Genomic DNA, 12,511 nt, shown 5'->3' with positions numbered 1-12,511 from the left:
TGTTACACTCTGAGCACCTCCAGGGTGACTGTCACACCTGCATGTTAAGAGAAAGAGCTGTGAGAGCGAACAAGCTTTTGGCAGAGGCTTACATCAGGTTTGGGCAGTATTCCTGCACGTCATACAAGGTGCGATGTGCCATCTGGGTGTCACATGCTGTTAGGACTTGCAAAGATGTTCTCTCATTTCCCTGCTTCCTTTGAGCAGAGGCTGTGCTTTACTGAAACCAGCGGTTATACTGGGGGTCTCTGGTGTACAGTTTCTCCCTCAGGAGGTTGGATCCAGGCCTATAGCTGTGAAATGCTACCAGATGGTGAACTCACCGTGTCATCTCATTCCTTCCTGCACTCCATGCCAATTCAGCTGTGGCTTTCAAGCAACATTAGTTAAGGTCAGAATATGGACCTGAAAGAGATTCTAAATATCTTTCCATCACAAAGTAAAGGATATTTTGCTACTGAACAAGCTGAGAGCTGAAAGCATCCACTTGCACAAGAACAGTATAATCTCCTTTTGGGTGGGCTGAAGATGGGAGAGTGAGAATGGATACTAGAAAACCCAAGTGAAAAGAGCAGTTGAACCAATAGCACCACCGCAATTGGGAAAGTAATTAGATCTGTCTGTCAGGACTCTTGGTTTGTTTTGGGCACTCAAGCCTTTGGATAGCTGGCATTCCATGGACTATCATCCACTTGGTTTCCAAAGACCAATACCTGTGTGCAATACTTGATTCTTTCCAGGATGGTGGAGAAGTTTGGCCGATACTCTGGGCTGTGCTGCCAGCACTGTGTCATGATCCGGTACCTTAAACAAAAAAAGTATCAATGAAGAAAGATAATTGTGTGAGCCAAAGGAAGTGCACTCGGTACATGGCCCAAAGAAAGAGAGCAAAAATGGAGATGTTGTTTCTGCATCCTTGGATCCTGAGCCATGAGGGGACCACTACTTAAAGCAAACCCTATAGTGCTCCAAGCTGCCTCCAAGAGGCAGTGGCTCAAGAAACATTCAATAATACCCACTCAACACTGGCGGCAATCACACTGTTCCCTGACTAAAGATGTCTAGTTGCCTTTGTCCAACCAGTTTGACACCCACTATCCTTTGGCTTGTGGAGGTAAAGAAATACTTACACAGGTCCCGGGCAGTTTTTTGGTGGGTCCATTCTTCCTCCACTGGTGACAAATTCCAGCACTTCCTGATTGGTTTTGCAAGGGTAGGGCATGTAGCCTAGAGAGAAAATTTCCCAAAGAAGCACACCAAAGGACCTGCATCAGAACAACCATACAAATTACATTTCATTTGTGTTCCGCAAACCTGGCACGAAGCTGTGTAGGCAACACCACAGCAACAACCTTTTGAAGCTGTAGGCCAACCACACTAATGTGCAATTAGCGTGAATACGAATCAATTTTGACATAAAATACCAATCAAACAAAACCTTTGTTCAAGCTCTAAAACTAGCTTTGCAGAGCTTGTTGTTCTTTTTGCTACATTCATTATTTCTAGAGCAGGAAATGCCAGAGCAGCCTTTGCTATGTATGGTCTGACTGAAAAGAACTGTTAGATCTGGCATGGATATTCTTACCTTACTTGGGAAGACCTGAGATGTTTGAGTCAGTGTTTGGGACCAGGATGCTCAAGAATAAAATCAAGTAAGAGACATCCAGTGAAACTGGAAGGCAGCAGCATTTATTATCATCTTTTTTTGTCACAATACAGTTGCTCTCCTTTTTTACAGTTAGGCAGTGCCACTGAAGATAACACATAACTCAGACCCATGGGAGTCAAGACGGTTCTGCCAGGACTTCAGCAGTGTCAGAATTTTAAGAGTTGCTATTTGCTGCAGAGGTGGAAGAAATTTCCAGTACATGCATGTTACTTATAATAGCGTATTACAGGAACTGTAGCACTTTCCTTCAAAATATTTAGTACCAGCTGCTTACAGTCTGGCACTGATAAGCAATCCCTTGTATTCCGGCATCACTAACAACTTCAGGAAACTGGGTCAGTGTGGCATTTAAGGCAATGTCTCAGTACAGTTTATTGAAGAATCTACTGTACAGGGAGAGAGGCATTCTTAAGCAACTGGAAAGCGTCCACTCCCCAGCACCTGTGCCTGAATGTGCTATTGTTGAAGGGGTGCTTATTGTGAAGAAAGATCAAGTCACCTGAGGAATCCATAAATAAATATTGTTTCCTCAACAACCAGCAAGGAATTCTTATTAAATCTGCTGTCATTTTATATACTATACAACAGAAAAAAAGTACACAAAACAGTAATCCTGGGTGGTACGGGGAAAATAATTTACAAGACAGGTAAGCAGGGCTTGTCACTTGCAGAAACTGAGTGGCAGATACTGAGGGTTGAGAGAAATGTCTGATGGTATTTGTCTGGTTTCTGAACTGAGACTTCTTGGGAATCTAAACTGCTTTCTCTTTTCACTTCTTGATTGCCCTTATATGATACTCTACATTTATGTGTAGCAAATTTTTATTACCCTCATTTACATTAGATTTTAAAATTATTATTCAGAATTCTTTAGCTGTGCTTCTACTAAAAGTAGAGGGAAGATTTCTAATGTTTTTCTGGGCAATTCTGACATTTTTTAAGGTTCTTGCTGAGCAGACTTTTTTTTTTTTTTCTTGAGCAGCACATTTCTTGACCCTCATCACCACGTAGCAGAAGTGATTAAAAGACATTTGTTACCAGGTATCAGTCTTGGAGGTGAAAATGCCCTCTAGAAAAGCTTCTGGTGGCATCCACTTGACAGGAAGCATGGCTCTTCCTCCCTTGCGGTAGTAACTTGCTCTGGGAAAGATAAAATGCATGGAGACTGTCACGCAGCCTGCAAGGGCTCAGACATACATGTGGAGTTTTTATTTTATTTTATTTTATTTTATTTTATTTTATTTTATTTTATTTTTTATGATCAACTAGCTAATAAATGTGCCTATGCTTGGTTTATTGTCTGTATGTGTTTGCAGCATTCCCTGGGGCCCAGCCTGGAATAAACTCAGTTGAAGTGTATTCGCTAGTAGGCATAGATGTGTTAATTTACAGTCTGTTAGCTCCAGTTAGTTAACTGGTAATGAAATTCAGACACATAATGGAAGGTTTCACCTCTTCAGATTCCATGAGACTGTTCAAACCAGTTAAAGTGATACAGATTCCTGAGTTATTCACAGGACTGAAATGGCCGTTCACTTACCTGTAAATATCCCTGGCCATTCCGAAGTCACCAATCTTGGCTATTCGTCCTGCTCCAGTGCAGGTCAAGAGGCAATTCCTTGCAGCTATGTCTCTTAAAAAAAAAAAAAAAAAAAGTATATAGATAGATAGATAGATAGACAGATATAATTCTAAAGGAGCTAAAAGAATAAAGAAAGAATATTAGACCCAGTCCTGCAAATCTTAGTTGAATCATCTGTACACAAGTGAAGAGAAAAGCCTTATTAAAACCAATAATGTCAGCTATATTATAATTTTCATTAACCACAGGCAATGCACTTACATTACATTTCCTACCCAGTGTTTTCCAAGCATTCCCCACTCCCACCTCCTTTCTCTAGGGCAGAAAACAGGGTTAATGTCAGATCAGAGACAGATCCAACCCTTTTTGTTTCAATCACATTAAGACAGATTGCTTTCTTGCTCTCTTTTTTTAAAGAGTGGCACCTCATCATTGCATCCATCACTTACAGAAGCTATAGGGTAGTCTTAGTACAGTGCTTGAAAAGTAAGTGTAGAACCAGATTCAGTAAACTGTTGCTTTGTTGCTTCTGAATATCTCCCGTGAAACCAAGCAAAGCTACACACGTGAGCAGCCATTTGCTGGGTGCAGGTTTAGCTTGTGACAAATGGTAGTGACGACTGCATGGCCAAGACTGAAGAATTTGTGTTCATTTTAAATACACTTTCTGAAAAGGAACTCATTAAAAATCATAGCACTGTGGGGGTCTTGTTGACTGCCAAGAAAAATGAGCTCCTTGAACAACTCATATGTTTCTTCTCACTGCCAGCCTTGAAAAATCCCTCAGAATTTGGAAGTCAAGCTCAGCTTTCTCTTCCATCATCAGCTGTGACTCTGTGATTACAAGATCTGCCCCTAGTGACATCTCCACAATCCCACTACACTTCTGTTTTCCCCTAGGATACCCGTTATCTGTAGTGATAACCTTCTTCCCTCCCCTACTGACTCTAAGTAATACTGACATTGGTAACAAATATCAATACACAACCTGAATTAAATTCCTTCTCTACTGATTTCCTGAATTATTGGCTGAAACAAAGCAAGTCCATTCCCAGGCTGCTCATACGAGAGATCTAACAGTGCAAAAACTGACCCAGAGAGTCTGTTTTAAAAGTGATATACTGCTGTTAAAAGAGCCAAGCACTAGTTTCTTCCATTTCTGTCCTGATTTGGAGATTGGTCGGGAGCAATAACAGCTGGCCTGTGCATTTGTTGACATTAATGTTAGAAGCTTTATATGCTGACCACTGGGCTCAGTGACACACTATAAGAAAACCAGGGAACAACTATCTGACAGGAGAAATGAAAACTGGTTTTATAAAACACTTGTGGAGAAAATTTCTGTTGAGTTTCTGTTGGACTTCTTGCAGCACAAGTAAAAATTTGCCCTTATCGTAAATTCAGTAGATCAGAGTGGGTGGAGGTTGGTGAAGGGTTTTACTATTACATTAAATATTAAAAAAAAAAAAAAGCTGTAGTGATTCACTCTGAAGTTTCCAATTAAAATACTAATCCTCTCATGTACTTATTAAGAGATCCAAGAGCCAAAACTTGTTGCACGCTGCTACTGCTCTTTTTTTAATGACAGAAAACTCTAATCCTTTTTTCAAAGGAACTTATTGTTCCAGTATAAAGCAGGCTGAAAATTGCCTCATATGCTCTAATCATAAAGCCATAACACATCCTGTATCTCAACCTCATGGCTTTTTGCTCTGATTGCTGTTTGCCACTTGTTTCCCTCAGTTTCTCCAGTCTCTACCCACTCTTGCTTAACTCTGCCTCTTTGTTCTCTGCAATGTCACGGGTACGTACTCGTGCTTGTGCGTGTGGGTGAATTAGTTGTCTCCTTGCATAACTCCAGGCTGCACATCAGTTTAGTTAGAGCCTGCATGACCCTCTTGTGTGCAGGATTCTCCTTTCCCTTACACATGAGGGCTCAACTCAGCATGCTCAGGGAGGAATTCAGTTGCACACTCTGCCTGGGAACATTACGAGCTGAAGTAACGCTTAATCAGAAGCCAAGTAGTCTAATATCCAACTGGGAATTTTAAAAGGCTACCTGTAATAACCTCTACCTCTTCTATAATATTTTATTTTTATTTGAAGCCTGCCAAATCACCACTTCCTTGCTCTACAAAAAAGGAAAAAGAGGTGTGAATAGACAAATATGGGCTTCCCAAGACCACATCACAGGTCAGCTGCTGAGCTGAGAAGGAAGCCTTAGAGTTGTGGTTTTCCTCCCGTTATCCCTGCCCTACCCTTCTCTAGTCAATGGCTTAAATATTATGGGCTGTCCTGTGCTGATGGTGCAGGGAAAACATGAAGTCGAGATGAGATGAGAAGAAAGATGACAAGCAAATACAGTGTGACACTACCATCTAGTGGACTACAAGGCTAACCTCAAATGTGTCTACATCGTAGGCACCTGAAAACGTTCACTCTGAGCAGAAGATCCCTTTCTACCTAGCAGTGCAGAGCCCAACTCCTACGAAAAACCAGTGAGACCAGCCTGGACATCTGGTCACAAGCCTGGATTGGTAGAGGAAATCTCTGCCTCCCCTGTGGAGATAAGTTCTGTCTGGTCCACTATAAATAGAAACCCTGTGAGCTTCACGCACCTTGAGATACATTAGAGGGGACTGTTTTTCCTCACCTGTGGATGAAATGATTCTCTTCCAGATATTTGCAGCCACAGGCAATGTCCCTAGCTATGTTCAGCAGGTCCTGCATGGTTAGCGTGGATGGTTGATTCTGAAAAAGGACACACAGAAATGGTAAGGGAAGAATAGTGGAGTAGAAAAATACGGTACAGACAGGATAATCAGAAAGGGGTAGAAGAAGGGAAAGGGAGAGATGTACGTACAGGGTAGGGGGAGCGTTAAGTGAGTCAGGAGTAAAGAGAAACATAAGTAGAGTCAGAAAATGCGTGAACTCTTATTTAAGCCAAAAACTTTCAGAATACTTCACCTCTCTTGAGCACGCTGCAAGACTGCAAGCTGGTGAGAGATTTATGGCCTGGCCTGAACAGCGTGGTAAAGGGAATGGGAGAGAATGATTCCCTGATGGTGTTGGACTTTGAGAAATCAAACAACAGGCAGGTTTAAAAGATAAGACGGGAGAGAAAAAAAACCCACCCACTTTTAAAGAGTTAATGAATTATCAAGAGAAATTAGCCCATGAACTCAGAGACAGAGCAAAAATGCACAAGTGCACATCTCTGTACCAGCAGTCAGCATTCATCAACTTATCCGCTCCTGCGGAAGGACAGATTACCCTCGGGACCAGCATGCAAAAAAGGGACGCTTTACCACAGGACACCGGGACTGGCACTTGCCCTTCACCATCTGCACTTCCCTAACCCAGAACAATAAAGAAGTCTTTCTCCCGGAGCCCTGCTTATTTTCATCCCGTCATTTATTTCCCCATGGGGAAATTTCCTTGTTGTTTCTCCAGGAACTTCTGTATTGCTCTTGGGATGGCTGGGGAAAAACTACCACAATGCTGATCAAAAGCCCAAGAGATATCAAATAAATCATTTTTTGTTTCTGCTTTTGTTTCTGGATGCTGTTATCGCTGTAATTTCTCATGCTCAAACCACATAACATACATTACAGTCATTGAGCACTATTTTTATTGGCTAGGTAAATTATTGTACAAAGTTCTTGGATATCTGCCAGGGAGAATTATTATAGTTATAAAATAGGCATTTCTGGAGAGGAAATGAAGAGCAAGGAGGAGAAATAGCACCACAGACTGCCAGACCTCCTCACTGCTCTGCTACGCCTCTGGCACAAGACTGTGATGGACATGATTTTCTCTGCAGCCAGGGAAGCTTGTCATGAAATATACTAATGACAGGGCTAGTTCTGTTTTCAGAAAAGCTGAAAAGCAGAAAAGCAGGATGTTTTTTTGAGTACTAAGGGGACTTCAGCTACTGTATTTGCTGTCTGCTACCGTAACAGCTAATACAGCAGCAGGTTTGTATTCACATGATTTTTAAAAATAACTATTCTTTATATTACAACTATACATACTATTCAAATAAGAGTATTTATTATTCTCTGCTGCCCACAGACTTTATGTATTCAAAGAAGTTGTACCAGTTTCACTATATATACCAAAAATAAAGATATACAGACTCCTCTATCTGGGTGCTGTTATACCACTGTAAGTGCATTTAATTAGTATATATTAGTATATTTAATTAGTATATAGAAGTATATAAGGAAGAGATTAAGCTTGATCTTTTAACAACATGTTAACTCCAGCATAGGAGTATACACACACGAAGCTATATTGTCAGAACTATTTGGGGTGTATGTGTGTGTGTGGGAGAAGCTCTGCAGCTGCATCATGTGGTGTAGGAGTACATGAGACACCAGTCAGCCCCCTCCTGCCCCTGTAGGCAGCCAACATAGGCACCTCAATACAACAAGAAATAACACAGAATCAGGCCTAACTCTTCTTTTTCTTGAAGTCTCCACTCAAGCAGAGATACATACTTATTTAACAAAGGTGCCTAAGATCATAGTTAAGAAGCAAGATCACTTATCTTGAATCAGCTGTTTATTATAAGAACATTGAAACTAATTAATTCCAAATATTCACTGTTCTTGGTTGGTATCAACACGGTATTAGAAATCAGAGAATCTTCAAAACCACTCATGACAGCTTTTTATAAAGGCGGGGGTTTTTTTCAACAAAATGTTTTTTTACTTGATAATTTCATTTGCACTGATTTAGATCCTTATCACAGTGTCACAAGCAGGTTCAGCTCTTCAACTAGTATAAATGTGTGCATCTCTATATGGTGCTGATGCACACCTGCGGAGGACCTAGAGCTACAAATTCCCACTACTGCATATCAGTGTTATAACTTCAGCTCCTCACACACCATCACAGTGCAGAGAAAACAAGGCAAACATTGAGGAAAGAAAGCCACTTAATTTGTAATCCAGTTGACAGAGAACTCTGGAATGGCAGGACAGGATTTTTACTCTTCCCTTCTCAGTTACTAATAGACTGGAGTTCTGGCACTGCTTTCATTTTCTCTCACTGACATCTGCTTACATCAAGCAAACAGATACTTATCCAGAATTTTGTAGGAGCTGGGAAATGTACACAGAGCAGCTTGATTTCAGTGCCATTATCCACTTCATAAAAACAGTTGTACTAAAATAAAACAGAAGCATATAATGGAAGTTCTCTCACCGCCCTGGGTCGATTCTGCCGAAGAAAGCTCTTCATATCTCCTCCAGCCATGAGCTCAAGCAGAATGAAGCGAGGCAGCGTCTGCAGGCTAACACCGATGCACTGCACGATATTTTGGTGATTGAACTTACTGAAAGCCAAGATCACAGCAACATGGAACAGAAAGACAGCATCAGTACCTGGCCAACATCCAGCACACTCGCTGTGCCTTGAGCTTTGACAACCTGGATTGAAGCAAATTCTGATGCAGTGCAAGTTATCAAGCAAATTCCTACTTCAGCCACATCAAAATGCCTCTCTGACTATGATAACCCAAAGATCAGGGTTATGCCTGCCTTTATCCATGAAAAGCTTTCAACAGAAGGTATGAAAACCTGAAATAAAGTAAAGCATTCTCTCTGTGAAGAGAGAATTTAATGGACACATTGACTGAAAGACAGGGGTGGTGTGAGAGGAAAAAAAAAGGTAAGGACTTCAAATATGTAAATATTATTGGTGTTTGTAAAACAAAATCCTGACTGGTTGAGATTTTAATTCAGCATTGGATATTACAAATATACTGCTGTCTGGTTTGGTGGACTCAGTTCAGTATCTACTCTGCCAAAGAGGGGCTCAGCTAATACCTACTGCAGCAGCTGCTTATGTGATGGCATTCCACCTTTTACAAAAGAAAGCTGAGATTGTCAAGAAGCTCAGTAAGACTCAGCCATTCAAAACCAGCATCTTCCATTGGATAGTGAATACCTGCATAATAAAGAAGCTAAAAATGGAAAGGAAGCTGAGGAAGAGAAAGAATCATGCTACTAAATGAATCAAAGTACTCTGGGAGTGCCATGAGGATGGAGCCAGGCTCTTCTCAGTGGCAAACAATGATAGGACAAGGGGTAATGGGATTAAGCTGGAACACAAGAGGTTCCACTTAAATTTGAGAAAAAACTTCTATCAGTGAGGGTGACAGACACTGGAACAGGCTGCCCAGGGGGGTTGTGGAGTCTCCTTCTCTGGAGACATTCAAAACCCGCCTGGACATGTTCCTGTGCGACCTCACCTAGGCGTTCCTGCTCCGGCAGGGGGATTGGACTAGATGATCTTTTGAGGTCCCTTCCAATCCCAAACATACTGTGATACTGTGATACAACAGATGTGCAACAAAAGAACCTCGGTTACTTTGTTTGAGATGAATAAGTAGCTGAAATCAGTAACTCATACGCTACTAAAATGCCATCTGGTGAAAAATAAGGCTGGATTTCTTTTCCAAACTCAAGCAGGTGAATTAATGATTCTTATTACCTGCATCACTTTTTTTCCCTGCTGCCCACCATCAGTACAAAAACCTTAAACTATACCTGATAATCAATGCTTCCATCAGGAAATCCATCTCATCTTGCTCAGAGCAGACTTCTGGCAGGGTCTGTTGAGAGGTAAAGACAGTGAGGACCATCCCATCAAAGAACTGAGAACATTTAGATGACCAGCAAAGCAAAAAGAAAAAACCAAACAAACAAACTAGAATGTTTTGAAAGACAGGAGAAATAACAATAGAAATTATTTTTATTAACAAAGACCACGTTTTGGGCTGAACTCATAGAAGTAGATTTGATTATCTGAGTCACAAGCTTATAAAGGAACTAAAGCAGGCTATGAGCATCCCTAACTTCAGGGCTGAGTAGTGACAAAACCTGAACCAATAGCAGTAATTTCACAGAAAAAGAGCTTGTTATCACTTGCCATTAATGACATAGAAATTAGTATGATATCACAACATATATTCACAGCAGCATATATTTAAAGCTGTGCAATATTAAGAGACTACCTGAAAGTTTTACATATGGTAGACAAACATTACTCTCAGTATAAAGGAAATGTAACTGAGAAAAAATACAGTAATGTCACGTGAAAAATATAAGAGAAAGCAGTCAAAACCGCTGAAATGCAGAAGTAATAATGTATCAGCATTACTATAAATGTTTACTATTTGCTGTCACATAAATGTTTCATGATAATTTTTGACAGGGCTTTCTTTTCTTTGGACAAGATTTATAAATCCGGTTCTAGTCTGCAATATCCCTAAAGCGTCTGTTTGTTGCTATTTTTTTTCCCTTAAGTTTCTTTTTTTCTTGGCTACTCAGATCTCTAAATCACTGTTGCAAAAAAAATTGTGGTAGATTCTCTTCTGCAGTGAACTGACTGTTCTGTGTTGATTTCAAGGAAGCTCTATTTATTTATGTTGATTTAGAATTCGTTATTTTATTTCAACTAATTGTATTATGCAGTCTCCAGGTCACTAATTCACACAATTTCCCATCTGAGAGCACTGATTCTGTCTCTCCTGAGTAACAGGAATGGAGCTTACAAGACAGTCCTTTTTAGATTCTCCTCCTAGTTAGATCGCAACTTACAGCCATTAGGCATGTAGCAGACCAGATAGAAGCTTTGCTTTCAACCTGCTGCTTGTACCATACAGCTTAAAAATCAAAGTTTATCATTCCCAGGTGCAGCAATGTATGGAGGCCAGCATCACACACATGCATATGCCATTATGCATGTGATGAGCATGGATATCCAACTGGGATAGTAATAAGATAATATAGCTTTTATGGGTAATTATTGACGTATAAGAAATTCGTGTGCACTGACCTTGATAGCTACTTGAAGAGGGTTGGGATCCCCTGCAATGCCTACCACAGTTCCCTCATAAACCTCCCCAAATGCACCATGTCCTAGCGCCCTGGAAGAAAAAAAGGAGAGAGAACAGATGTTGCTACGCCCCTGGATCCAGCATTGGCTGAGCTCTTATTTTCATCCTGTCCAAGAACAGGAACAGAATCTGCTGTAAGAGATGGCATCAACAACAGAGCTTTGTTTTCATCTCAAACCTTTTAAACATAACTTCTCAGTATTTTCTGCCACTGTCACTAAAGCAGGGAGGTTGGATCCTTATGGTTCTGAACAAATAAAACAACCTATTCAGTTCTGGGACCCTATCACCAAAGATGGCAACAGCAAGGCAGGAAAGAACCAGAGAACAACAGAATAAGGTAGCTGCAAGCTCATGTCTTCAGGAGATGGTGTAAGACAGCATATAAGAATGATCAAGTTTTTCCTTCTAAAGTTTATGTAGCTTTGATCAATACCGTCTGGATAGTATGGAGCCAAAGAGCAATCTAGCATGTATTTCCTTGTGACAGGACATTTCCTTGTGACAGGTAATGATGGAAAAAAAACCACTGCTATAGATTTAGAGGGGAGTTACAGCCAGGTGGGAAGTGTAATCCAGGACATCACATAAAAACACAGAGGTGAAATACCCTGCTCTGTGTGGGAACATGGAACAGGAGACTCATGAACTTATACTTCTGCTTGAGAGCATTATGGGATCAAAATATCTTTGAGAACACAGTAAGTGTCACATCCATTGTATTTTGGCTGGCTTGGACCAGGTGCTTCCCAGTTAGTCAGACAGGTGGCCCTTGTTTTCTTGTCCTGGATCCTTGATGATGAGTAAAACAAGCATGTGAGCCCTACCTCCACCTTTGCTTCAGGCTGCCTTTCCTCTCCTGTGCCAGAGAACAACCCATGCAGCGAGCCTTACCGAAGCAGAGAGATGTTCTTCCGTGGGATCTCCTTCAGCTCGCTCAGAGTGGCAGCCTTCCCTGCGAAGCAGTAGTTGGGGTTGTAATCTGTCATGATGGCTGATGTGCGGATTTTGCTCAGTTTATATTCTGGGCTCTGCAGTCGTGCTCTGGCTCCTTCCAGCTGCTGCTTCTTAAGGTGATAAACTGGGGGATGGGTGACAAATAAAAAAGCACAAACAAGGTCAACACCTGGAGAGAAAAGGCAATGCTGGCCACATAGAAAAGAAAGAAACCAACTTCATAATTATAAATGCTCAAGAAGCATCTGTAGCTCACCAATATCACTCTCCTCTCCATGCTTTGTAGTGATTTAATGCTGGATATGCAAAGAGTCTTATTCCTGTAGACTCCTAATCACCTGGGAGCAACTTCGTTTTCCTAAGCTTCTTTGCACATTGGTTGAGGAAAGGCTGC

The 12,511-nt window shown here is 41.1% G+C and overlaps 1 protein-coding gene across 1 annotated transcript in view; it reads right to left on the bottom strand.

Moving 5' to 3' along the window:
• LTK (leukocyte receptor tyrosine kinase) overlaps window positions 1–12,511 on the bottom strand; it is a gene marked incomplete at both ends in the record, with an annotated part of 94,721 nt that overhangs the window by 799 nt on the left and 81,411 nt on the right. The window contains 9 exons of the mRNA XM_080345261.1: window positions 714–804; window positions 1,131–1,265; window positions 2,708–2,809; window positions 3,210–3,302; window positions 5,905–6,002; window positions 8,463–8,592; window positions 9,809–9,873; window positions 11,100–11,190; window positions 12,055–12,241. Coding sequence (XP_080201387.1) covers window positions 714–804; window positions 1,131–1,265; window positions 2,708–2,809; window positions 3,210–3,302; window positions 5,905–6,002; window positions 8,463–8,592; window positions 9,809–9,873; window positions 11,100–11,190; window positions 12,055–12,241 — 992 coding nt within the window. The remainder of the gene's footprint in view (window positions 1–713; window positions 805–1,130; window positions 1,266–2,707; window positions 2,810–3,209; window positions 3,303–5,904; window positions 6,003–8,462; window positions 8,593–9,808; window positions 9,874–11,099; window positions 11,191–12,054; window positions 12,242–12,511) is intronic.

This window comes from Nesoenas mayeri, assembly GCF_963082525.1.
Source record: "Nesoenas mayeri genome assembly, chromosome: 5".
NCBI lineage: Eukaryota > Metazoa > Chordata > Aves > Columbiformes > Columbidae > Nesoenas > Nesoenas mayeri.
The sequence above is the reverse complement of the archived record's forward strand: the minus strand, read 5'-3'. Positions and strand labels throughout refer to the sequence as shown.